The sequence below is a fragment of the Neoarius graeffei genome, chromosome 4 (genome assembly GCF_027579695.1).
Source record: "Neoarius graeffei isolate fNeoGra1 chromosome 4, fNeoGra1.pri, whole genome shotgun sequence".
NCBI lineage: Eukaryota > Metazoa > Chordata > Actinopteri > Siluriformes > Ariidae > Neoarius > Neoarius graeffei.
In genome coordinates this window covers 101,807,166-101,835,108 of record NC_083572.1, presented here as the reverse complement: position 1 = coordinate 101,835,108, position 27,943 = coordinate 101,807,166, and the positions used below count along the sequence as shown (strand labels likewise).

Below are 27,943 nucleotides of genomic sequence, written 5' to 3'. Positions count from 1 at the left end.
GAAAAGTCAGTTCCCTGAAACTGTATATCATGTATTAATTAGTTGTAAGAATTATAATGAAGAAAGAAGTATACTCATGAATATTCAAAAGCTGGTGTTATCACTTTCTCACTGCCCTCTCTTTTATATTTAATGGATGCTGATGCGACACCCTGCCATCTTAAATTTTGAATATCTTCTGGCACGTATGCCAGAATATAAACAGAATCGGACCCACAAACTGAATGATTATATACTGTAGGTGGCAGTAATGCACCAAAAGGTGCCTAATCTGCCACTAAACCCAAATAAATAGTAGTCTGACTTTCCCAACACATATTTACTTTAGTGATAAACATTGTATTAGTTTCCACTTTTGTTGATGACACACAGTTGTATATTTCTGCAAAACCAGATGAGAGACACCAGCTTAATAGAACTGAGGAATGTGTGAAGGACATTAGACACTGGAGGCTTATTAACTTCCTTCTGCTTAACTCTGACAAGACTGAAGTCCTTGTACTTGTACTAGGACCACATGCAGCTAGAAGTGAGTTTTCTGGTTACACAGTAACTCTGGATGGCCTTTCTGTTTCTTCACGTGCAGCAGTAAAAGACCTTGGAGTGAATATTGACCCCAGTCTTTCATTTGAAACTCACATCGTTAACATTACCCGGATAGCTTTCTTTCATCTCAGAAATATTGCTAAGATAAGAAATTTAATGTCACCACACGACGCAGAAATACTAGTTCATGCTTTCGTTACCTCCAGGTTGGATGATTGTAATGCCTTACTGTCTGGATGTTCCAATAAGTGCATAAACAAGCTCCAGTTAGTTCAAAATGCAGCAGCAAAAGTCCTTACTAGAACTAGAAAATATGACCACATCACCCCTGTCTTATCCACACTGCACTGGCTCCCAATCAAATTTCGTATTGATTATAAAGTACTACTATTGACCTTTAAAGCACTGAATGGTCTCGCACCACAGTACCTGAGCGAACTTCTGGTCCTATATGACCCACCATGCCTACTTAGATCAAAAGGTGCAGGCTATCTGCTGGTACCTCGTACAGTGAAGGCTACATCAGGGGGCAGAGCCTTTTCTTACAAAGCCCAACAGTTATGTAACAGCCTTCCAAGTAGTGTTCAGGGATCACAGTCTCAGCATTTAAGTCTAAGCTGAAAACATATCTGTTTAGTCAAGCCTTTTGCTAATGGTGTTTATGAAATAAAAGTGTAGATCTGGAGGGTCCTCAGACATACAGCGTTTTGGTAAACTGGGATGTATGGATGCTGTCAGTTCCCACTTGCTTGCTCACTCCAGGTTGTTGTCAGTGTAGTGGCTGGCTGCTTTATGTCCCGGGGCTCCCTCATGCCTGTGTTACCTTCTGGCTCTCTCCTTTTAGTTATGCCGTCATAGTTAGTTTTGCCGGAGTCCCTGCTTGTACTCAGCGCAAAATGTATACTGTACCTACTTATTTATGCGACACTGGGCATACCTAACAACCTGTGTTTTCTCCCCCCCAAATCTGTCCCTCTGAGTTACATGTCAATCCTGAGATCGAGATTCTGACCGCTTCTGCTCCTCGGACCTGCCTAATCCATCCTGATGCCCTACGTCTGGTTGGAGTCTCATCACATCACTCCTGTGGAGGACGGTCCCATTGGGTCAGTTGAAAGTCACACTTGGACAATGCTCTGGACACTTACAGTAATGCTTTTATGGCTGAGGACTACAGTTGACTTGCTAACTTTAGGACTGCAGTTGTCATGAACAGTTGTGCACTCAAGTTTCCATCAATGAAGAGTTTATAACATCAACGAAACTGACTTCATGTTAAAACTGTTAATGTTATAGTCATGTTGTCTGTTGTTACCCAAATGAGGATGGGTTCCCTTTTGAGTCTGGTTGCTCTCGAGGTTTCTTCCTCATGTTGTCTGAGGGAGTTTTTCCTTGCCACCGTCACCAAAGGCTTGCTCATTGGGGATAGATTAGGGATAAAACTGGCTCATGTCTTCGGTCATTCAGATTCTGTAAAGCTGCTTTGGGACAATGTCTATTGTTAAAAGCACTATACAAACAAACTTGACAAAATAGCTGTCAAAAAAGCACTCTTATATTTAATAAAAGGAGATAAAAATAGAAGGGCAGCACAGTGGTGTAGTGGTTAGTGCTGTCGCCTCACAGCAAGAAGGTCCTGGGTTCGAGCCCAGCAGCTGACGAGGGCCTTTCTGTGTGGAGTTTGCATGTTCTCCCTGTGTCTGCGTAGGTTTCCTCCGGGTGCTCCGGTTTTCCCCACAGTCCAAAGGCATGCAGGTTAGGCTAACTGGTGGCTCTAAATTGACCGTAGGTGTGAATGGTTGTCTGTGTCTATGTGTCAGCCCTGTGATGACCTGGCGACTTCTCCAGGGTGTACCCTGCTTCTCGCCCATAGTCAGCTGAGATAGGCTCCAGCTTGTCTGCGACCCTGTAGAACAGGTTAAGCGGCAACAGATAATGGACGTGTGGATGGATAAATCAAATTTTGATTTTAAAAATTTGCTTTCAGTTCTCCTTTAATTTTGAGGGCGAGAAAACATCGGAAGTGATGTCATCAATAGCCTCACTTGTGAAGATATGGAAAAGATGTTCCTCAGTTCCCAGAGAAGTTCATATGAAAATTCCCAGTCAAACACTCGTGTCTGTATAATAAGAAGCATTATGTTTCATATATCATCTCTATTTAATTAATCTGTTTTCGCTTTTTATAAGGATTCAATGATTTTTTCACACCATTTCATCTTCTTGTAATAATGCAGAAAATACATGGTATAAAGATACTAAACTAACAAACTTCACTAATGTTTTCTCTCAGAAAAATCAGCAGACAAGGACAACGCTATACTGCTAAATTAGCTACGGGTTGTTTTACAATCAGGGTACGCAAGCTAAAAATCACATTTAACACTTATTATCTTCAATATCAAAAGGCTTGACTAAATAAACTTGGTTGTTTATTGTAGCCCTGTGATAGCTCTATTTACCATGCAAAAAAAAATTGGGTGATAACGTTATTTTTGGTGAATGTATGGCAATATGTGTCATATTTAGCAAAATTACTCGTGCCATTTAGAAAAAGTGCTTTTTTGACCACAGGTAGCTCCAAAAGGGATGCACTTAAATCATTCTTTATACCATAAAACAAATATTTGGTTCCATATCATTGGAAACATAGTTACAGTGGTGCTTGAAAGTTTGTGAACCCTTTCGAATTTTCTATATTTCTGCATAAATAGGACCTAAAACATCATCAGATTTTCACACAAGTCCTAAAAGTAGATAAAGAGAACCCAGTTAAACAAATGAGACAAAAATATTATACTTGATCATTTATTTATTGAGGAAAATGATCCAATATTACATATCTGTGAGTGGCAAAAGTATGTGAACCTTTAGGATTAGCAGTTAATTTGAAGGTGAAATTAGAGTCAGGTGTTTTCAATCAATGGGATGACAATCAGGTGTGAGTGGGCACCCTGTTTTATTTAAAGAACAGGGATCTATCAAAGTCTGATCTTCACAACACGTTTATGAAAGTGTATCATGGCACGAACAAAGGAGATTTCTGAGGACCTCAGAAAAAGTGTTGTTGATGCTCATCAGACTGGAAAAGGTTACAAACCCATCTCTAAAGAGTTTGGACTCCACCAATCCACAGTCAGACAGATTGTGTACAAATGGAGGAAATTCAAGACCATTGTTACCCTCCCCAGGAGTGGTCGACCAACAAAGATCACTCCAAGAGCAAGGCATGTAATAGTCAGCGAGGTAACAAAGAACCCCAGGGTAACTTCTAAGTAACTGAAGCCCTGTCCACACGGCAACGGATTCAGGATTACAGCGCACGTAGAGGTGTGGCATGTGTATTGCATCGTTTTCAGCAAGCACTGCGTTGCCATATGTACCTGATATTTTACTGATCCGTTGCCCATGTGGAAGCGATATTTTTTTTACCTGCTAAAAAAAAAAAAATCACGTTGCCGTTGTCGTGTGGGTGTAGCCTGAAGGCCTCTCTCACATTGGCTAATGTTCATGTTCATGAGTCCACCATCAGGAGAACACTGAACAACAATGGTGTGCATGGCAGAGTTGCAAGGAGAAAGCAATTGCTCTCCAAAAAGAACATTGCTGCTCATTTACAGTTTGCTAAAGGTCACGTGGACAAGCTAGAAGGCTATTGGAAAAATGTTTTATGGACGGATGGGACCAAAATAGAACTTTTTGGTTGAAATGAGAAGTGTTATGTTTGGAGAAAGGAAAACACTGCATTCCAGCATAAGAACCTTATCCCATCTGTGAAACATGGTGGTGGTAGTATCATGGTTTGAGCCTGTTTTGCTGCATCTGGGCCAGGACGGCTTGCCATCATTGATGGAACAATGAATCCTGAATTATACCAGCAAATTCCAAAGGAAAATGTCAGAATATCTGTCCATGAACTGAATCTCAAGAGAAGGTGGGTCATGCAGCAAGACAGCGACCCTAAGCACACAAGTCTTTCTACCAAAGAATGGTTAAAGAAGAATAAAGTGAATGTTTTGGAATGGCCAAGTCAAAGTCCTGACCTTAATCCAATCGAAAAGTGGAAGGACCTGAAGCCAGCAGTTCATGTGAGGAAACCCACCAACATCCCAGAGTTGAAGCTGTTCTGTACGGAGGAACAGGCAAAAATTCCTCCAAGCTGGTGTGTAGGACTGATCAACAGTTACCGCAAACGTTTAGTTGCAGTTATGGCTGCACAAGGAGGTCACACCAGATACTGAAAGCAAAGGTTCACATACTTTTGCCACTCACAGATATGTAACATTGGAACATTTTCCTCAATAAAAAAATAACCAAGTATAATAATTTAGTCTCATTTGTTTAACTGGTTTCTCTTTATCTACTTTTAGGACTTGTGTGAAAATCTGATGATGTTTTAGGTCATATTTATGCAGAAATATAGAAAATTATAAAGGGTTCACAAACTTTCAAGCACCACTGTAAGTTTTAATGTTGAATGCCAGTAAGTTTTCAGACTATTTTGATCAAATTAGTATGTAATTGTGTCAAAAAAAATGTCCTCTCCGAGACAGCTAATTTTTCAATATAAAAATAACATATCTAAAATGATTATTTTCATCCTAAAATGTGGTCAAGATATTGGGACATAAATATTAGACACAACTAACACAAAGCTTACAGCCTTATATTTAAAAGCACTATGGAAGTAGTGGATTCTGAATTGTCAAAAAAAAAAAGTCCTCTCCGAGAATCACTTCATTTGTTTCTCCCATCTTATAGCAGATTACACAAAACTACCATACACACATGTCAAAAAATTACCTGAAATCTGTTCTTTAACTTGTCCTTCACTTAAAAACTGGTACAAGAACCAGTTTGAATCAATTTGAATTTTGGACCCATGTGACACAAACTTTGTACCCTGATTGTAAAACAACCCCTACAATAATTATGCTAATAACTGCTAGCAATCCACTGAACCTATCAGGCAAAAGTCAAATATATTAGAATTTAAAAGAAATTAACTATAGTTTAACTAATAGTGCTAATAGTCAGTTAATGGACTGTAACTGGATACAAAACGGAGTGCTATTGGCTATCCGGTGGATATGCGTGTAAATCAGTTAAAGTTAGGACATGTGTATAATATTTTTCATAATAATGCTCCTGTGTATTTGAAAGAAAATTTCCAACATAGTACAAATTCACGCACCAGAAATAGTATTCATACTTTTAATATTACCCATGTTGGGCCTTTTAGTAAAAATAGTTTTTATTTCACTGGTGCTTCATTGTGGAATGATCTACCTCTGTCTGCCCGATCTGCTCAAAATAAATGTATTTTTAAGAAAATGGTTAAAGATAATTTTATGTCACAACTTCTAGTCAACAGTCAGTCTGCTTTTATATATTACTGATGTTAAAATTGTGTAATATATTGAAATTTTCAGTATTATTATTTTTCTCTTTTTGGATATATTACTCTTACTTTATTTATTCAGTTTATTGTGATTTATTAGTAGTATTATTATTGTATTTTATGTTATTTGGTGCTATTTTGTTTACCTATTCGAGGACCACAATGGAAATAAGTATTTTTACTTTTTGTGTTATCCTCCGCAATATTTATATTATATGTTCCTATTGCGAAATAAATAAATAAATAAATAAATAAATCAAAATCAAAAAATAATGCACTACATACAACACATACTACTAAATCATACCCTATGTAGTGCACTTAGACAATAAGTATAAAGGTATTTGGAAGTCAACCACTAGCTCAGCTAAGGAAGCATTAGGATAACGTTGCTTAAAGCTGGCTTGAAAGCTGAACGTAGTTAACCATCTCAGATACAGACATAAAAATCTTTTTTTTTTTACCTTGACTAGACTTAATTATGCTTTTATGATTCTGTTTTTTTAAAGGTTTTATGTTTAAATCAGAAAGCTTACGTGGCTATTCCGCAAAATTGCAACTCTTCTTCTTGAACTTAGTAGTTTAGTTTTTGAAAGCATTACTGCCCCCTACCGTGAGACAGTGTGTATTTCACCAGAGACCTCATCTCATTATCTCTAGCCGCTTTAGCCTGTTCTACAGGGTCGCAGGCGAGCTGGAGCCTATCCCAGCTGACTACGGGCGAAAGGCGGGGTACACCCTGGACAAGTCGCCAGGTCATCACAGGGCTGACACATAGACACAGACAACCATTCACACTCACTTTCACACCTACGGTCAATTTAGAGTCACCAGTTAACCTAACCTGCATGTCTTTGGACTGTGGGGGAAACCGGAGCACCCGGAGGAAACCCACGCGGACATGGGGAGAACATGCAAACTCCACACAGAAAGGCCCTCGCCGGCCACGTGGCTCGAACCCTGACCTTCTTGCTGTGAGGCGACAGCACTAACCACTACACCACCGTGCCGCCCGGTATGTGTCGTCATTTATTTGAATAAGGCGAAGATTTTTTTCCCCCAATTTACAAATTCATAAATTTTTCAAAACATTTCAGTCTGCTTTTTCATTTTTGCCTATTTTAAAGATTAACCCCAGTCTCTTGGTCAGGCAGTGTGCAAGGCTTATCAGTCACTCTAAGAGACACAATATGTGCAGAAAGGACAGTCCAGGGTCCTACATCAAATAGCTGGCATTTTGAAGATTACCACAAAAGTTCTATTGCATATGTAAGGTTTTCATGTAACAGTTTTTAAGCAAGCTTCTCCAGATAGAGTTTTTTTTTCCTCCAAAAATATTGTGGGAAAATTTAATCATGAACCTAATAGTGAATCAAACTGAAACATGAACTGAGTGAATCGTTACATGCCCAATGAAAGGTGTAGTTCACTAATCCGGGGTGGGTTTCCCAAAAGCCTGTTAACGCGAAGAGCATCTTAACTAGGAAAGAGACTGTTCATTGTGCTGCTTGCTCTACCATTTACAGATTATCTTTGTGCTGCAATGCTTTTGGAAAACTCAGGCCAGGTTTGTAATAGGTGGCAATATTATTCAACTTTAGAGCTCCATTTCTGGTTAAAATGATGCCTCAGGCAATGCTGTGGAGCTCATACTGTGTTTCAGTAGATCACTTTACTTGGTTAATTGAAGCTCAGTCCACAATGTGAGCAGCAACATGGCTTTTCTCCGCAACGAACACACCGATGCCTTTGGAGATTAGCCTCTTGTGTAAAAGTCGTTCCACACTCGGTGCAGTCATACGGGTTCTTCTTGTGTGGATACGCTGATGTACAAGATTTCCCCGAACAGTAAAACTCTTCCCGCAGTCCGAACAACAACATGGCTTCTCTCCTGTGTGAATGCGCTGATGTTTCATACAGGTTGCACTATGGATAAAACTCTTCCCGCACTTTGAGCAGTGATACGGCTTCTCTCCTGTGTGAATGCGCTGGTGTGTTTTGAGGCTTCCTGCATCCCGAAAGCTTTTTCCACACTGTGAGCAGTGATACGGCTTCTCTCCTGTGTGAATGCGCTGGTGTGTTTTGAGAGCTCCTCTGTCCCTTAAGCTTTTTCCACACTGTGAGCAGAGATACGGCTTTTCTCCTGAATGAACACGCCAATGCCTTTGGAGATGATCGTCTCGCTGAAAACTCATTCCACACTCTGAGCAGTAACAGGGCTTCTCTCTGGTGTGAATGTGTTGGTGTTTCACAAGTTTTCCGCTGTCAGTAAAACTCTTCCCGCAATCTGAGCAGTGATACGGCTTCTCTCCTGTATGAATACGCTGGTGTGTTTTGAGAGTTCGTCTTTCCCTAAAGCTTTTTCCACACTGTGAGCAGTGATACGGCTTCTCTCCTGTGTGAATGCGCTGATGTATTTTGAGAGTTCGTCTTTCCCTAAAGCTTTTTCCACATTGTGAGCAGAGATACGGCTTTTCTCTTGAATGAACACGCTGATGTCTTTGGAGATTACCCTCTTGCGTAAAACTCATTCCACAGTCTGTGCAGTAATAGGGCTTTTCTCCTGTGTGGATACGCTGGTGTTTTACAAGCTTTCCACGATCAGTAAAACTCTTTCCGCAGTCTGAACAGTGATACGGCTTCTCTCCTGTGTGAATGCACTGATGTGTTTTGAGGTTCCCTGTATCCCTAAAGCTTTTTCCACACTGTGAGCAGTGATGTGGCTTTTCTCCTGAATGAATACGCTGATGTCTTCGGCAATTAACTTCATGCATAAATCTCATTCCACACTCTGTGCAGTAATAAGGCTTCTCTCCTGTGTGAATGCGCTGATGTATTTGGAGAGCACTTCTATGTTTACAACTTTTCCCACACTCTGAGCAGTGGTAAATTGTTTTTTGTCTTTGCAAGTGTAGGGAATACCAGATGAAGTTGGCTGACCACTGGAGCTTCTTGTAGGTACCAAATTGTCATGATCAATCTCTTCTGAATTCATCATAGTGGGTTCTCCTGGCATGTTTGCAGAATTACAAACAGAAGATGACTTGCAATTAGACATTTATTGCTTGATCAGAAAAAAAAGAAACAATTTGCTTGGTATGCTTTTCATATAAAATTAACTTCACATAAAATTTCATATAAAATTAACTTCACAAGAAAGATGACCATGCGAGACTTAATTTTCATCATAATTTTCTTCAAGAACTTGGTTAGTATAGTTGCATTGAGTTATCTGAACACGTCTTGTTTGCATGAAAATTAAACACAGTGACTTCAAACTGATGATCAGTTAGTCAAAGATTGGAGAGAACATTAAAGCGTTTCATTATTTTTCCCTATTTAGAATATACTGTCTGTGGCACTGACAGTACAACTCATATCCCTATGTTACCACTAATTATCTACAGTGGTGCTTGAAAGTTTGTGAAGCCTTTAGCATTTTCTACATTTCTGCATAAATATGACCTAAACCTAACCAGATTATCATGAAAGTCCTAAAATTAGATAGACAATTAAACAAATGAGACAATTAAACAAATGAGGTGAAAATTTTATACTCGATCATGTATTTATTGAGGAAAATGATCCAATATTACATATCTGTGAGTGGCAAAATTATGTGAACTACTATGATCAGCAGTTAATTTGAATGTGAAATTAGAGTCAGGTGTTTTCAATCAATGGGATAACAAATCAGGTGCGAGTGGGCATTACAGTTTGAAAGTTTTGGCGCACACACACGCTCACACAATTCCAGAAAGTTTGGGCCACTGTCTCTTAAAAACAATGTGATTTGGCAAATCATGGAAATCCTATATTTCATTGAAAACAGTACAAAGACAACAAACGTTGAAACGAAGAAATTGTTTTCTGAAAAAATATATATTATATATTTTAAATTTGAGGGGCGGCTTGCAAAAATTATCTTTAATTGATTTAAAATCGCACATTAAGATCATATGAGTGAAGTACAGTATGGGTTCTGGCAAAATCAGTCAACATCAGACGGAATATTTATTGTAAAGACTGATCGAGAAATATGGAGGACCTCTAATAGCAGTCTATGTGGATCTGAGTGTAGCGTATGGCCACATCCCATGAGATTTTCTTTAAAGAACCTTAAAACATGAAAGTGTTTTTGTTTTAAAAAAAAAAAAAACACTTTTTGTTCACCAAATAATTCCATGGGTTATTTCACAGATCTGATGTCTTCTGTATTGATCTACAATGTAGAAAATATTCAAAATAAAGAAAAACCTATGAATGAGTAGGTGCCCAAACTTTTGACCTACAGTATATACATATTTTTTTAAAAAAAAAAAAGCAGTGACTTCAAAATTGACTTTGACTTGTATTACATTGCAGACAGAATGAACTCAAGATATTTCAGTTTTTTTTTTTTTCCGGTCAACTTCATTTCATTTGTTAATATACATCCATTCCTGCATTTCAGGCCTGCATCAACATTCCAAAAAAAGATGGGATGGGGAAATTTAGGGTTAGTAATGAGGTAAAACAATTAAATAATTATGTGAAATGAAACCGGTGATGTCAACAAGTCACTGTAATCATGATATGATACAAAATCAGTATCCAGGACAGGCCTAGTCTTTGAGGAGCAAAGCTGGGCTGAGGATCTCCAGTTTGTCAACAAATGCATGAAAAAAAGTTATTGAAACATTTAAAAACAAAATGTTCCTCAAAGAAAGATCTGAAGGGATTTTGATATTTCACCCTCTATGGTGTGTAATATCATTAAATGATTCAAGGAATATGGGGAATTTTGATGCATAAAAGGCAAGGGCACAAGCCTAAGCTGAACACCCATGACACCCGACCCCTCGGAAGGCACTGCGTCAAGAAATGTCATTCATCTATAGTTAATATAACCAAACTGGCTCGGGATTCCTTTGGGAAACCTCTCAGCCAGTTTAACCTCTCAAACTGTATCTGGTTTCATCGCAAATGGCTGCACCCAGGTAAGCCTATTTTTAGCAATATCATAACTTTTTAAATGGACAAATTGTGGTTAGAAATTTTTATTTTTCATTTGAATGTGCCAGGGCACATCAGGGCACTCGCCGTGGTTGGCTCTCACAGCTTTTTTTTGGGGGGGGGGGTTTGTTTGACTTTAAAAAAGACTTGATGTAGTACAAGCACAGGCACTGTTGCCCCTTTTCCACCAAAGCAGTTCCAGGGCTGGTTCGGGGCCAGTGCTTAGTTTGGAACCGGGTTTTCTGTTTCCACTGACAAAGAACCGGCTCTGGGGCCAGAAAAACCGGTTCCAGGCTAGCACCAGCTCTTTGCTGGGCCAGAGGAAAGAACCGCTTACGTCAGCGGGGGGGCGGAGTTGTTAAGACCAACAACAATAGCAAGACCGCGAAAGGTCGCCATTTTTAAGCGACGAGAAGCAGCAGCTGTACAAACGCGAAGTCATCCATTATTGTTGTTGTTTTTGCTGCTTCTTCTTCTCTGTGTTGTTGTTGCTTTGATGTTTGCGCCAAGGTTTATGCAAACGCAGCGACGTAACTGACGTATACAGCGACGTAATGACATGGCTCCCATTAGCACCCCGAGCTATGGAAAAACAAACTGGTTCTCAGCTGGCTCGCAAGTTGAACGAGTTGTGAACCAGCACCAGCACTGGCCCCGAACCAGCCCTGGAACTGATTTGGTGGAAAAGGGGTATCAGTGTATTGTAGTGGTGCTTTGAATTCTACGTCCATTCTTGCATTGCTTGTAGAAATGGGGGGGCCCTCAAAGAGTGGGACGTATTTAGCTTTCATTAAACTTTTGGAACAGAGAACCAGTGTTTGTGCCACCAGTACTAATGTCTGAATGCTATGAATTCAATAGAAAACAGAACATAAAGGAGTGCAATGTTTAAAACAGGCTAAAGACAATGTTTAAAATAGGCTAAAGATTTTAAGTTACTCGATACTATCCCTGCTCAAGCTGGGCTTCAGTTCCTGAATGGCTCCTTCTTTTTGTAGATGTAGATTTCAATCCACTTAATGGTATTCATGATAAAAATGCAGGCTTCTCTTATGAATCACCTTCAATCTGTTTGGAGTTCTGTTCTTCAGAATTATACAGATGGCTCTAACGATCCTCTGTCCAGTAAAACTAGCTTTTTTTATCAGCTAGAGTTTTGATTTAGTAATAGATGGTCTCTCTGTGTTTACACTAGAAACAGTAGCCATTTAATGTGTACTTCAATAGGCAAAGGAGACAAGTCTTTAAAATATAGTTACAGTGGTGCTTGAAAGTTTGTGAACCCTTTAGAATTTTCTATATTTCTGCATAATTATGACCTAAAACATCATCAGATTTTCACACAAGTCCTAAAAGTAGATAAAGAGAACCCGGTTAAACAAATGAGACAAAAATATTATACTTGGTCATTTATTTATTGAGGAAAATGATCCAATATTACATATCTGTGAGGGGCAAAAGTATGTGAACCTTTGCTTTCAGTATCTGGTTCGACCCCCTTGTGCAGCAATAACTGCAACTAAACGTTTCCGGTAACTGTTGATTGGTCCTGCACACCGGCTTGGAGGAATTTTAGCCCATTCCTCTGTACAGAACAGCTTCAACTCTGGGATGTTGGTGGGTTTACTCACATGAACTGCTCGCTTCAGGTCCTTCCACAACATTTCGATTGGATTAAGGTCAGGACTTTGACTTGGCCTTTCCAAAACATTAACTTTATTCTTCTTTAACCATTCTTTGGTAGAACGACTTGTGTGCTTAGGGTTGTTGTCTTGTTGCATGACCCACCTTCTCTTGAGATTCAGTTCATGGACAGATGTCCTGACATTTTCCTTTAGAATTTGCTGGTATAATTCAGAATTCATTGTTCTATCAATGATGGCAAGCTGTCCTGGCCCAGATGCAGCAAAACAGGCCCAAACCATGATACTACCACCACCATGTTTCACAGATGGGATAAGGTTCTTATGCTGGAATGCAGTGTTTTCCTTTCTCCAAACATAATGCTTCTCTTTTAAACCAAAAAGTTCTATTTTGATCTCATCCATCCACAAAACATTTTTCCAATAGCCTTCTGGCTTGTCCATGTGATCTTTAGCAAACTGCAGACAAGCAGCAATGTTCTTTTTGGAGAGCAGTGGCTTTCTCCTTGCAACTCTGCCATGCACACCATTGTTGTTCAGTGTTCTCCTGATGGTGGACTCATGAACGTTAACATTAGCCAATGTGAGAGACGCCTTCAGGTGCTTAGAATTTACCCTGGGGTCCTTTGTGACCTCGCCAACTAATACACGCCTTGCTCTTGGACTGATCTTTGTTGGTCAACCACTCCTGAGGAGGGTAACAATGTCTTGAATTTCCTCCATTTGTACACAATCTGTCTGACTGTGGATTGGTGGAGTCCAAACTCTTTAGAGATGGTTTTGTAACCTTTTCCAGTCTGATGAGCAGCAACAATGCTTTTTCTGAGGTCCTCAGAAATCTCCTTTGTTTGTGCCATGATACACTTCCACAAACATGTGTTGTGAAGATCAGACTTTGATAGATCCCTGTTCTTTAAATAAAACAGGGTGCCCACTCGCACCTGATTGTCATCCCATTGATTGAAAACACCTGACTCTAATTTCACCTTCAAATTAACTGCTAATCCTAGAGGTTCACATACTTTTGCCACTCACAGATATGTAATATTGGATTATTTTCCTCAATAAATAAATGACCAAGTATAATATTTTTGTCTCATTTGTTTAACTGGGTTATCTTTATCTACTCTTAGGACTTGTGTGAAAATCTGATGTTGTTTTAGGTCATATTTATGCAGAAATATAGAAAATTCTAAAGGGTTCACAAACTTTCAAGCACCACTGTATACGCTCAGATTCTTCTTCAGTTCTGCATTAAACATTTAATGCGAGACCAGAGCTTATAACTGAGCTGTTTTTAAATTTGTATCATCTCAAATGCTTAGGATCTAAGGTTAATTTTTTTATGGATCCCAACTCACAAAGGCATAATGGATAGTGAAGTAGTGGATAGGATTGCCAAAGAATCTTCTCATTCTCATTATCTCTAGCCGCTTTATCCTGTTCTACAGGGTCACAGGCAAGCTGGAGCCTATCCCAGCTGACTACGGGCGAAAGGCGGGGTACACCCTGGACAAGTCGCCAGGTCATCACAGGGCTGACACATAGACACAGACAACCATTCACACTCACGTTCACACCTACAGTCAATTTAGAGTCACCAGTTAGCCTAACCTGCATGTCTTTGGACTGTGGGGGAAACCGGAGCACCCGGAGGAAACCCACGCAGACACGGGGAGAACATGCAACCTCCACACAGAAAGGCCCTCGTCGGCCACAGGACTCGAACCTGGACCTTCTTGCTGTGAGGCGACAGCGCTAGCCACTACACCACCGTGCCACCCTTAGGCAAGGATATGTAGAGATGAAATTATGAGAGACTTAATTTAGCATTTAGCAGATGCTCTTATCCAGAGCGATGTGCAAGTGTCAGGTACAAGAAGTGCTGAACTTCCAGACAAGAAAGTTCTAGTACCAACTGAACAAGTGACAGAATAACCCTATGTGTAATATTTTGTTGAAATACCATCAATCAGCAACCAGCCAGGGAAAACAAAACAATTCAACCATACAAATGAGCTGACAAAGTACAACAAAATAAACAAAAATAAAACTCCAACGGGTGGCACGATGGTGTAGTGGTTATCATTGTTGCCTCACAGCAAGAAGGTCCTGGGTTCGAGCCCAGCAGTTGATGAGGGCCTTTCTGTGTGGAGTTTGCATGCTCTCCCCATGTCCACGTGGGTTTCCTCCAGGTGCTCCGGTTTCCCCTAAAGGCATGCAGGTTAGGCTAATTGGTGGCTCTAAATTGACCGTGAGTGTGAATGGTTGTTTGTCTCTATTGGCCCTTTTCCACTACCCTTTTTCAGCTCACTTCAGCTCGCTTCAGCTCACTTCAGCCCGACACGGCTCGCGTTTCGACTACCTTAGAGCAGCATGACTCAGCTCGCTTCAGCCCTGCTTAGCACCCAAAACTCGCACGGTTTTGGAGTAGGGCTGAAGTGAGCCAAACCGAGCCGAGTGGGGCTAGGGGTGTGAGCAGACACTCCCCTGTGCACTGATTGGTGAGGAGGAGTGTCCTCACATGCCCACACACGCCCCGCGAGCACGCTGGGATCTGTAAACACCGTAAACCCGGAAGAAGAATAATTACGAATTACGAGAATTTCTGAAGCCTTATGCGCCTCGCCTCATCTATACGCTCTTGCCAGTATCTGTTGGCGTTGTCGGTGAAAACAAGCCACAGCACCAAGACCAGCAACACTAACGACTCCATGTTTATTGTTTACTATCCGGGTCGTGAGACTACCGCTTAAAAGATCACTGATGTCACTGTTTGCGCCGCCTAACGACATCACGTGACGTCCACCCACTTTCGCTAACTCCACCCAATGTGTCCACCCACTTGCAGCCAGCACGGTTCAGCACAGTTGTAGTCGAAATGCAACTCCAACAGCCCCGCTCAGCCCGACTCAACACGGCACGGCTCAGCCCAACTCAGCCGCGTTGGTAGTGGAAAAGCGGCATATGTGTCAGCCCTGCGATGACCTGGTCAATATTTTTTTAATTTGCCATTTGTGCAAAAACCAACAGTTCAGACACATTGGAATTTTTGTGCAGGGCTCTCTCAGTCAACAGATTAGAAAATAAAAATATTAAATATAGAAACACTATACAGTATGTTGGGGGGGAGGGGGAAAAGTTATATGCTCAAAATTTTAAATACAAGTATTAAACAGAAGGAGAGGGCAAATGTTAAATAACATTAATAAAATAAAAGGCTAGTCCTGAGTGCTGTTCCTGGATTATTAAAAGAGGGGAAAGTTATATGGAAATATTGCACATTTTGGGAGGGGAATGAAAGTTATGTGGGGATATTGCACAGTTAAAATATTGCACATTTATCAAAGGGTATATGACACATAATCCTGTTTCACAGATGTCCAGGGTGTACCCCATCTCTCGCCCATAGTCAGCTGGGATAGGCTCCAGCTTGCCTGTGACCCTGTAGGACAGGATAAGCAGCTACAGATGATGGATGGATGGATGGATGGATGGATGGATGGAAGGAAGGAAGGAAGGAAAACTCCAGTGGCTAACCCCAAGCTAGACAGTACACAGCCTGGATTGGTCAAGACCAATATGCAGTTACAAAGTGGGCAGGGAAGAGGTGCAGCGAGAAGAGGTGAGTCTTCAGTCACCTCTTTTATTATTTTATGTAATTTTATATTATTTTATGTAATTTTATTTTCTATTGTTTACTGTTCTGCTTTTACTTCTGTAAAGCACATTGAACTGCCACTGTGTATGAAATGTGCAATATAAATAAACTTGCCTTGCCTTCAGTCTGCGCTTGAAGGTGGTCAGGGAGTCAGCAATTCTGACCTAAATGGGAAGATCATTTCACCAGTGGCGAGCCAGGACAAACAGCAGTCTTGAATGGGCCTGGGCATGAGCAGAAGGGGGCAGGCAACTAGTAGTAGGGGAATTAGTAGTAGTTAATTATGATAAAGGGAAAGTACAGGGTGTTTCAAAAAATTTGATATTATTTCAGTCAATTCTCGTTCAGTTGACCTCAAATTTTAACAGTGTGGAAACAGGTCAAAATTTTATGCTTAATGTTTTTTGTTTTTATCTTTTTAGGTATTGAAATGCCATTCACTGGAAAAGAAAAGGCATTTTGTGTGTTAAAGTACACTCGAATACAGCTGAACAAGACTGTGCAGTGTGTGTTTATGAGAGAATTCTCAAAAAATGCACCACCTGCAATGCAGATTTGGACATGGCACAAAAAATTCAAAGAGGAAAGCTGTCTGTGTCTCAGGCGGTGCGCATATTGAAAATTTGTGAAATTGTTCATGGAATCCACATACCTTTGAATTTCTTATTCAGATTTTGAGGAATAAATCTTATATTGCTCAACATTAAGCCTGTTCAGCTTCATTTGCCTAGACTACATAGTTTTTGGGATATTTACATCTCAAACATAATTTTTTTTTATTTGAAACATCCTGTATTCTAACCAAATTACGTTCGTTTGTGTGAATGAAGGCCTATAGAACATAAATGTAGGCTTCTGGTTTTATATGGAACATTGTTTTTAGACATTTTAATTAGGTTTATTAGGAGTAGCTGAGCTTCCACTAGTAGTAGTGGCATATTAAGGAGATATATAAACAAACTCAGTGCATATGTGTTTATGTACGTTTTCATAAACTAGCTATAAAGCCTATTTATTTATTTATTTATTGCATGTGTGAATACAGGTATAAACATGCAATGTTCCACAATAGTTTATATGGTCCAAATATAGGCTAGTGACAGCTCAAAACAGTGTGTGAATATATAGTGGAGCAGAGCACGGGACAACAAAATTTGTATATTTATTTACATAAGATAGATGGGGTTTTAATCCAGTGCTTATTTTTAATTTGCTTTTTCAAAAATAACATGGGATTAATTACTAACACACTTTACACTCCTTGGGAGCTCCGCTTTTAGGCAATGCATATCAGCTTTGAATGTCTATACTATTCAAGCTAATCAGCTTGTCTGGCCTGAATCCCTTTTCTGTGGATGGTGTTGGAATACTTTTGGTACAGCATCGAGTTAGAGTCTAACACATCCTACAGTGGTGCTTGAAAATTTGTGAAGCCTTTAGAATTTTCGATATTTCTGGATAAATATGACCTAAAACATCATCAGATTTTCGCACAAGTCCTAAAAGTAGATAAAGAGAACCCAGTTAAACAAATGAGACAAAATTATTATACTTGGTCATTTATTTATTGAGGAAAATAATCCAATATTACATATCTGTGAGTGGCAAAAGTATGTTTACCTCTAGGATTAGCAATTAATTTGAAGGTGAAATTAGAGTCAGGTGTTTTCAATCAATGGAATGACAATCAGGTGTGAGTGGGCACCCTGTTTTATTTAAAGAACAGGGATCTATCAAAGTCTGATCTTCACAACACGTTTGTGGAAGTGTATCATGACACGAACAAAGGAGATTTCTGAGGACTTCAGAAAAAGCGTTGTTGATACTCATGAGGCTGGAAAAGGTTACAATCTCTAAAGAGTTTGGACTCCACCAATCCACAGTCAGACAGGTTGTGTACAAATGGAAGTAATTCAAGACCATTGTTACCCTCCTCAGGAGTGGTCGACCAACAAAGATCACTCCAAGAGCAAGGCGTGTAATAGTCGGCGAGGTCACAAAGGACCCCGGGGTAACTTCTAAGCATCTATAGGCCTCTCTCACATTCGCTAATGTTAATGTTCATGAGTCCACCATCAGGAGAACACTGAACAATAATGGTGTGCATGGCAGGGTTGCAAGGAGAAAGCCAGTGCTCTCCAAAAAGAACATTGCTGCTTGTCTGCAGTTTGCTAAAGATCACGTGGACAAGCCAGAAGGCTATTGGAAAAATGTTTTGTGGATGGATGAGACCAAAATAGAACTTTTTGGTTTAAATGAGAAGCGTTATGTTTGGAGAAAGGAAAACACTGCATTCCAACATAAGAACCTTATCCCATCTGTGAAACATGGTGGTGATAGTATCATGGTTTGGGCCTGTTTTGCTGCATCTGGGCCAGGACGGCTTGCCATCATTGATGGAACAATTAATTCTCAATTATACCAGTGTAGGTGCAATAGGCTTGTCGAATCAGTCTCATGTAAAAAGGGATCAGTCTCATAAATTCATTAATCATTAATTCAAGTGTCTAATAGTTTATAAATGATTAAAATCAATGGAATAACTTAGTGATGTTGCTATAGTTTTAGTGAGTATTGTAGCTCTAATGTAATACGTTTACTCTAGATCTATAACATTCATATAATAACCCAATGGGCGAAGGCAATTAGAATACTTGTTTGACAGAGGTTGGCACTCAGTGAATGTTGTAGCAATAGACAGGACATAGTTTACTCCAAAGGTACCATTTATTGAAATAGCTGACATGAATTAGCAAACTAATACTGATCAGATATAGCAACAATAGTAGCCAAGGAATAATTTAATATAAATGGTGATACAATGTATACAAGTAATAATCAGTAGTGTATAAAGCAATAGTCAGTAGTAAGTAGAATAATAACCAGCAGTAAACAGGATGAGAAATCAGCAGTGAATATGATAACTAAGGCACTAATGGTGATCAGAAGTAATGGGCTATAGGCAAGTGTTACAGTGTAGGGGCGAGTGAATGTTAAAATGTGAGAGGGAAATCACGTGTTTGTGTGTCTGTGTGAGAGTGAGAGTGTAGGCGAGTGCGTGCGTGTGCACAGCTGCGCACTAACAAGATGAGGAGGAGCTAGGGAGAGACAGCATGCGCAGGCGTACGACAAGGAGGAGGGGAGTGAGGGAGCGAGGCGGCGCGCGCGGGTGAGAGATAGGCGTGGTATGTAAAATGTGGTGTGCGAGCCTTTGTACTAGGCTCCGCCTAAAAGGGGATGGGCAACAAGGAGAGCACACGAGGGAGAGAGTCAAAGGATCTGTAGCTTAAGAACTAGTCCAAGCTAGGCCTTAAGCCCAAACATCTACTCAACCGTTAGCTACTGAAATCCCAATGTTGAGGGGTGTAGTGTCACGGAGTGAGTTAGAGAGAGAGAGAGAGCATACATGATCTAACTAATATGAATAGTAAACAAAACAAATCAAACAAGACCAGCTTTCATGTGAATCAAAATGCGTACTATGCGTACTAATTCAAACTATGAATGAATTCAAATAAACAACACTCTTCGCATTAACTAGCCACAACTAAGACTAACAATTGCCCAGATACCAGCTTTACTTGAGATCGCTCTTGCTTGGCGACTGAAAGTGCACCGTCTGTTATCTGAAGACAGCGTGGAGTGCAGGTCCAGGGAGAAAACAGTTCTGTTCCTTTTGCTTTTACAACTCATCAGCTGAAGATCTTCGGTGTCCCATGGGTCATCCAATGATCTGGCAGGAATCTTGCTTGTAGTTCGTCGATGTTGCAAAAGGGAAAAGGGATCCGGTCACCTTTTCTCTTTAAAATACTGCGTGGGCTGCAGTAACTAACCGGTTCAGTTATTATTGCAACTATGCGAAGATCAAATACATTGAACTTTGGCTAAAGGTCCAGTATCAATAGCTCGTTCTTTGTCCTTTGTTCTTCTGTAGCACAGATGCAACGATGTCTCTTTCATGTGTGGGGATCCACCGCCAGAGAGAGAGAATTTCAATTCCGCTGTGGGTTTTAAAGCACAGTCGTGACATCACCGTATTTGGTGTCCGATATCATCTTTGTATCTAATACCATTACATGGAGTCAGAAAAATGGACAGAGATAGAACATGACATCGAGTACAGGGATTGTTGTGTTCAATGCTGTAACAGTGGAAGGGGAGAAGATGGGCCATAAAGTGAAGCAGGGAATTGTGGGTGCTATGGCATGGCAGCCCCCCTACACCAGTGAATTCTAAAAGAAAATGTCAGGACATCTGTCCATGAACTGAATCTCAAGAGAAGGTGGGTCATGCAGCAAGACAATGACCCTAAGCACACAAGTTGTTCTACCAAATAATGGTTAAAGAAGAATAAAGTTAATGTTTTGGAATGGCCAAGTCAAAGTCCTGACCTTAATCCAATCGAAATGTTGTGGAAGGACCTGAAGTGAGCAGTTCATGTGAGGAAACCCACCAACATCCCAGAGTTGAAGCTGTTCTGTACGGAGGAATGGGCTAAAATCCCTCCAAGCTGGTGTGCAGGACTGATCAACAGTTACCAGAAATGTTTAGTTGCAGTTATTGCTGCACAAGGGGGTCACACCAGATACTGATAGCAAAGGTTCACATACTTTTGCCACTCACAGATATGTAATATTGGATCATTTTCCTCAATAAATAAATGACCAAGTATAATAGTTTTGTATCATTTTTTTAACTGGGTTCTCTTTATCTACTTCTGGGATTTGTGTGAAAATCTGATGATGTTTTAGGTAATTTATGCAGAAACATAAATTCTAAAGGGTTCACAAACTTTCAAGCCCCACTGTATGTAGCCCAAGAGCTCTTTGACAGTGGCAATAGGGTTGCGCCCTTGAGTGAGTAGGAATACAAAAGAATTTTAAAGCACTGCCTTTTTGCAACACAGTGTGACAATACAATGTAGTCAAAATGCATTTGTGCAAAATGTGTAAACCAAAAATGAGTACATATGGTTGGGATGAGAATTCCATTCTTTCCGTTCATGGCTTTCTTCATCATTTTGAGGACGTAAAATTCAAGTTCCTCTTAAATGTATTTCCCCCCAGTATTGTTGCCCCACACTGATGTTTTGTAAACTAAGGCTGTGGACATGGCTGTGTTACAGAGATGGAGAATGTAAGGGAGCTTCTAGCTTCTGGCCCACGTCACTGCTGTCAGAGATGCCCTGGTATTCTCCCGTCAAAACCGTCAGAAGCTCTAGCCTTCAGATGTCTCGTCAAACATTCCTTGGTCCAACTTTCTATGTTCAGGTGCTCCATCCTGCCTCCCTGCTGGTATGTGTAGTCATTTATTTGAATAATGCGAATATTTTTTTTTCCCAATTTTACAAATTCATAAATTTTTCAAAACATTTCAGTCTGCTTTTTCATTTTTGCCCATTTTAAAGGTCCCATGGCATGAAATTTTCACTTTCTGAGGTTTTTTAACGTTAAAATGAGTTCCTCTGACCTTCTTAAGTCACCCCAGTGGCTAGAAATTTCATAATGTGTAAACCAAACTATGCCCAACATTTGAGAATGGTACGTCAAAACAGCGCGTTAAGTTCTTCCCTTTACTATGTCAGCAAGGGAGATGATCCCCACGCCCCCCCTCTGGATTCCTACCCACTGTATGGATTGCCCGCCCAGTTGTAGTGAGGAGACCATAGAGGACACAACATGGCATCACCTAAGCGAGCGAAACATGGAAATTGCGCTGTACATGGATGTGACAACACAGAAAAGAGTCTGTTTTTACTGCCGACGGGAGAGTCCCTGAAGACGCAGTGGCTTAATTTTATTTACTTCAATAATACGCCGTCAAGTCTACCTAAGACGGTGTATGTTTGTCGGAAGTATTTTCCTGAGGAATGTTTCCACAACTTGGGACAGTACAGGGCAGGTTTTGCACATCAACTGTCACTGAAGCCTGGGTCTGTACCAAGCATCCCTGCCGCATCAGCAACAAACACCGAACAAGTAAGTGTATAACTGGTCGTTTTGCCGTGTTTTAAAATCGGTGCATTAGCCTAGCAATGGCTACATTAGCTGTGCAGCTAACCGCTTTCTGCAGTTAGCCAGGTAATCTGCGCTACAAAACTAAAGAGCATGCAGCATGCTCTGTTTAACTGAGTTTAGTCTGGAAATTGACTGTAACTTATGAGCTTATGTTTGACTATTGCGCTGCAATGCATGTCTTCTGTTGGATAAGCGATATGTTGCTGTAGTTGCTGCTTCTATCCTCTTTGGTTATGGAGTGCGTGTTCAAGCTTAGGGTATTATACGTTCGTAAACTACCAGTCCGAACTCTCTCACACTCTGTTCTCTGTGTCACGTTGAGTTTACGAAAGGAGTCAGAGGGAGAACGGGGTTTTGTCTTAGCAGCGTGGCTACAGGCGCTTATAGCAGCGAGTATGTGTGCGCGCAGCTTGGTCAAGCCCCTCCCCCTCCCCCCATGGCCCGCCCCCACCCTCGACCCTTCCCCGCCTCCTGCTTCTCTTTAGCAAAACGACGCACTGGGAAAAGCGCTGAAATGGGGCTTTCTCCCAGGAGGCTATATTTACGTGCCAAGCGTTCATTTCGAGAAAGGCTGCGGATATAACATCCGGAAACCTCCACGAGCCCATTTAAAGCATCAACAAACCACCATGCCATGGGACCTTTAAAGATTAACCCTAGTCTCTTGGTCAGGTAGTGTGCAGGGCTTATCAGTCACTCTAAGAGACACATTTTTGTGCGCTTTCACAAAATGGATAGAATGTCTACCAGCTCCCAATGATACCGCAGAGACCACTGCTCTCCTTCTCATGAACCATGTGTTCAGCCACTGGGGCTTCCCTCTATCCATCGACTCAGACAAAGGCACCCATTTCACTGCTGGTGTAATGGCTGCGATGTGGAACATGTTAGGCGTTGAGGCAAAATTCCATATCGCGTACCACCCTCAATCCTCTGGTCAGGTTGAACGAGCCAATCAAACCATTGTGAGCATGTCAGAACCGGAGCCATTCATGTTTGTAGTCCCAGGAGCACAAGTCAAACAGAGTTTTAAAAAAATATAAACAGTTTATTAAATTCACAAGAATAAAAACAGACAGAGAAATTGGGCACCTTGAATGTTTACAAATTTCAATAACTAAAAATAAATAACCATTCTCCACGCAGTACAACCCATGCAGAGTTAGTATACACAGCCAAATGGTATAAATAGCAAAACCAAAATACTACAGACTACTTTCCTTATAGCACTAGTATAAATCGTAAAATGCACACAATACTACATACTACAGTCACACAATAGGTTAGTCAAAAATAGCAATGTTCACCACAAATACAATCTGGACAATAAACACAACTCAAAACAAAAGGGTAATAGTAAAAATCTCCACGATATAACCAATCTCAGTCACCGCGCATGGCCACAGTTAACGTGTCTTTTCCCGGTAGTCCAAAGGGAGCGTGGTCGATGCAGGGATTCCCCTCCAGGGGCAGGCGTTGCAGCTGAGGTGAGAGTAACGACACGAAGGCTCCCGGAAACCGCTTCAATCGCTGGACCTTCACAAGAGCTGTGGATTGCCATATGGGGAGGCCCCATCGCGTGGACACAGAAGCACTCCTGACTTGGACAAGTCTTCCTCTGGCTACCCCTCGGCGTCGCGTTCCGGTCCGGCTAGAAGAGAAACAGATTCCTCAGCAAATGGCCCTTGGTTACCGCTACCAACATTAGCCAAGAACAAGAGAAGCGTACAAGAGGAATAATAATATCCCTTTCAGGAATACTTGCGTGCGTTGTATGTAAATCAGGGCAGCCAAGGAACAATGGAGCCTTCAGTCGTCCACGACGGGAGGACGGCGAGATCCACAGCCGGAGTGAGGAAGCCAGCGATCGGTTCCCGGGGTCAGCTCATGAGGTAAGTCTCTGTGCCTTTTTATGTCAGTCAGTAGTCTCGCAGATTGGATGATTAGGAGGTGTGGTAATTGTTCAGTTCACGGAAATCACCTGCCGCAGTTCCCAGTCACCTCCCCACCGAATGTAAACAAACACTCGTGTAGAATGACAGCACAGCAAATTGCGTTGGCAACACAAAAACACACGTGCAATATGTCACAGCAATGCTTAAGGCCCGGTCCCACTGCACTTACGGATGGAAAGAGGATGTAAAACGTAAAAAAATCTTTGCCATCCGTTGGAAAACGCTATGCATCCGTTGTGTACTCATTGCATACGTGCTTCATACGCTCTATCCATCGAGCATCCGTCCACTGTGATTTCATCCACGCAAAAAGTTTTGAGCTGCACAAAACTTTCAGAACGGATGAACTTTCCGCCATGTACGATGTAAATCCGCGACATATACGAGCAACAAACGTTCTATGTCCGTCATCATCCGTTAAACGTCTGCTGTATCCTCTCTGCATCCTCTGGGCATCCTCGCAACTCACATCCGCTGCAGCTGAAAACGGAAAGAGGGAGGAAAGATAAGGTACATGAAACGTCTATTCATCGTTAGTAGCACGGAAATAGAAAGGATGTAAGCGTATGCATCTCGTATATAAAGTATTCAAAACGGACAAAGCGTTTATATCTGGGATGTATCTCGTATATTTAGGATGTCTGGAGTATGTCTAGAGTATGTAGAAGGACACCTAGTGGACAATCGATATTTTGTATAAAAAGGGGGAGAAAATCATCTAGTAGTAGAGATGTATCGATGTAGCCGCCAGCACGTCTTTCCGCTTTATGCTGACGGCGTGCGTGCTGCATCCCTTTATATCCGCGGAGCAGACGCAATTCATACCCCCTGCATGCTCAGTGAACGGTCTGCATCCGATATACATCCGCGCAACATCCCCTTTGTTTCCGTTAGGCCTACGTGATGCATCCCCTTCATCTGCTATGCATCCGCTCTTTCTGCTATGCGTCCGCTTCTCAGTTATCACCGGTAACCCCTTCGGAGCTGTCATCCACTTCCATCCGCTTTCATCCGCTAGGCTTCCTATGAACATGCGTTTAACATCCCCGCTATATACTACCCACGTCCGTTCTTTTCCGTTCTGTTTTCGCAAATTTTCGCCAATTTTGTCCATTTCTGGAGCGGATGAAAACGGATAGAGCCACCCCCGAAATTTTGCTTGTCCGCTGTGTCCTTTTTGCATACGTTTTGTGTCCATCGGCCAGTGGGACCAGGCCTTTAATAACAACTTCACACTATATTTCAAGGTGCCCAAAACAAAACAAACATCCACTATTGTGACATTAACTGTAGCTGGGTTGCCCCATCTGACATTTACCCCCCCCAATTTAACTGTAGTCGTCCTGACTATGTCCCTGCCTGGTACCTCAGCAGCCGTAGGCCCTGGGTGCTGCGCTGGGAGCGACGGGGTCCTGGAGCTTCAGCTGGTTCCTCTTTCACGTCAGTGGCTTCATGGGGTCCATCAGGTGCTGGTTGGCTTGTCTCTACATCGTGGGTAGTGCTGCTGGCCTGTGGGACTGGTGGTGGCAAGTTACTGGGTTGGGCACGTGCTGCCAGGGCTTGAGTATTTGGGCCTGCCCCTTCAGACACGGGGTGAGGGGGCTCCTCCAGAACACCAAGGGTTGGTACCTAGTGGTGTCCCACTGCTCGCCTGTCTGGGGCTGACTCAGTTCTGTTGCAGCAGGCCCCTGGTCATTGCTGGTATCCTGTGGGAAGGATAATGGGCATACACGCAAGTTATTCCTATGGGCAGTACGAACAGGACCTTCCTCACCTTCTGGCCGTATCAGGTAGACTGGTTGCTCCGGGAGCAGGCGGGAAACCACCACATACGGGGTCCATTGCCATCGTGGGGCAAGCTTCCCAAAGGCCCGGCGGCAGAAGTGGCGAAGAAGAACTCACTCCCCCACCTGCAGTTCTGTAGCATTAGCTCGTCGGTCCCGACGGCTTTTGTCCTCCTGTTGCTTCCGTCTGGTATGCTGCTGGACAGCTTGCCAGGTCTGGCTTAACACTTGATGGTGGGAGCGGACCCAGCCATTGAGGGTGTTTGTCAGTGGAAGGCCCAGCCTCGTGTATCCAGTCGACAGGGAGCCGATCATGTCTGCTGAATACTATATAGTAGGGCGTTAGACCAGTGGTACTGTGTGGTATATTGTTGTAAGCTTGTATTAAGGCCGGCAGCCTGCTAGGCCAATGCATCTGGGTCTCTTCGGCCAAAGTTCCCAAGAGTTTTAGAAGGGTTTGATTAAAGCGTTCACACACGCCGTTACCTTGCGGGTGGTATGCAGTGGTTCTTTTCTTCCAGCAGCCATAGAGCGAGCAGAGCTGCTGGAAGAGTTCCGACTCAAAGGCACCACCACGGTCAGACAGAATGTGTTCTGGGCTCCCATACAACTGAAACAGGTTCTCCCACACTGCTTTTGCGGTTGTCACGGCTGTCTGGTCCTTGGTGGGGACTGCGATGGCAAACTTGGAGAACAGGTCTGTCATTACTAAGACATAAGGGTAAGTGTCTCCCGGACGGCCCAGTGACAGGAAGTCAATGCCAACCATATGGAAGGGGTAGGAGGTCTCAATCGGCACCAAAGGTGCCCTTACTTCAGGTCCCGCTTTGTACGGCACACACCGAGGGCAGTCACCGGCCCAAGCAGCTGAGTTGCGTCTCATTCCAGGCCAGAAGTAGCGTCTCTGGAGAATAGCGAGGGTTCTTTCGGCACTTGGGTGCCCTCCTTTCTCGTAGTACTCTCGCCACAAGGTCTTGGCAGACATCTTCGGGACCAGGATTTGGCTACAGGACTCGACATCTCCTGCAGTCCAGGCTTCCCTCCGTAAGATCTGCTGTGCCAGGGAAATCTTGTCCCAGTCCTGCAAGAGCTGCTGGAGGTCTGGGCTAGCGTGGGCGACCTCTGCAGGGGAAGGGGCACATCCCTGTTGTTTCCACGACATCAGCTGGGCCAAGTCAGGATCTTCCTTTTGTCTAGAGTGCCAATGCTGGGATTCACTGGCAGCCTCAATCTCCCCCAATCCCGCATCCACCACTTGGGTGACCGTGTTGGCTTGCTCTCCTGGGATTCAGGACAAGATGTCAGCATTGCGGTTGGCAGCTCCTGGTCGATACCGGATGGTATATCTGAAGTTGGCCAGTTGAACGGCCCACCGTTGCTCAACAGCTCCGAGCTTAGCTGTCTGCAGGTTTACTAAGGGGTTGTTGTCTGTGAAGACCTCCACCTCCATCCCCCACAGGTACTCTTTGAATTTCTCAGTCATAGCCCATTTAAGGGCCAACAGCTCAAGCTTAAAAGAGCTATAGTTTTGGTCATTTTTCTCAGCAGGGTGTAGATTCCGACTGGCATACGCGATAACGCGCTCCTTGCCCTCCTGTACCTGGGCCAATACTGCACCCAGACCATCCAGGCTGGCGTCAGTGTACAGTCGGAAAGGCAACTGGAAATCAGCATATGCCAAGATAGGTGGGCTTACCAGAGCAGCCTTCAACTTCTGGAATGCCTGTTCACATGCTGGGGTCCAGTGGATGGGTGCAGTCTTGGAGGCTGTCGCAGTACCCTGTAGTAGGCCATGAAGTGGTGCAGCAATCCTCGCAAAGCCTGGGATGTACCGGCGGTAATATCCCACCAGGCCAAGAAATGACCTTACCTGGCGGACGTTCTGCGGGGCTGCCCAGGACTGAATGACTGCGATCTTCCCGGGGTCCGTGGCCACTCCCT

General features: G+C 42.4%; 1 protein-coding gene and 1 pseudogene across 1 annotated transcript; both read right to left on the bottom strand.

The window, feature by feature from the left end:
* Positions 1-6,521, bottom strand: part of LOC132885423 (zinc finger protein 850-like) — a 32,539-nt pseudogene extending 26,018 nt beyond the window's left edge.
* Positions 6,522-7,638: 1,117 nt separating this feature from the next.
* Positions 7,639-27,164, bottom strand: LOC132884633 (zinc finger protein ZFP2-like). The gene is made up of 3 exons (XM_060918473.1): positions 26,489-27,164; positions 25,585-25,798; positions 7,639-8,848 (listed from the first exon to the last, which is right to left on the bottom strand). The coding sequence occupies exons 1-3, from the start codon at positions 27,162-27,164 to the stop codon at positions 7,639-7,641; spliced, it is 2,100 nt and encodes a 699-aa protein (XP_060774456.1).
* Positions 27,165-27,943: the final 779 nt, after the last annotated feature.

Excerpts from the sequence above, each read along its gene's own strand:
- LOC132884633 (XM_060918473.1), bottom strand. The coding sequence starts at position 27,164 with ATGTCGTGGAAACAACAGGGATGTGCCCCTTCCCCTGCAGAGGTCGCC. Across the intron at positions 25,799-26,488 it reads CACTGCATACCACCCGCAAG|GGGCAGGCCCAAATACTCAA; the intron begins GTAACGGCGTGT and ends CCGTGTCTGAAG. Across the intron at positions 8,849-25,584 it reads CAGGGCCTACGGCTGCTGAG|ACAAAAAACAATTTACCACT; the intron begins GTACCAGGCAGG and ends ACACTTGCAAAG.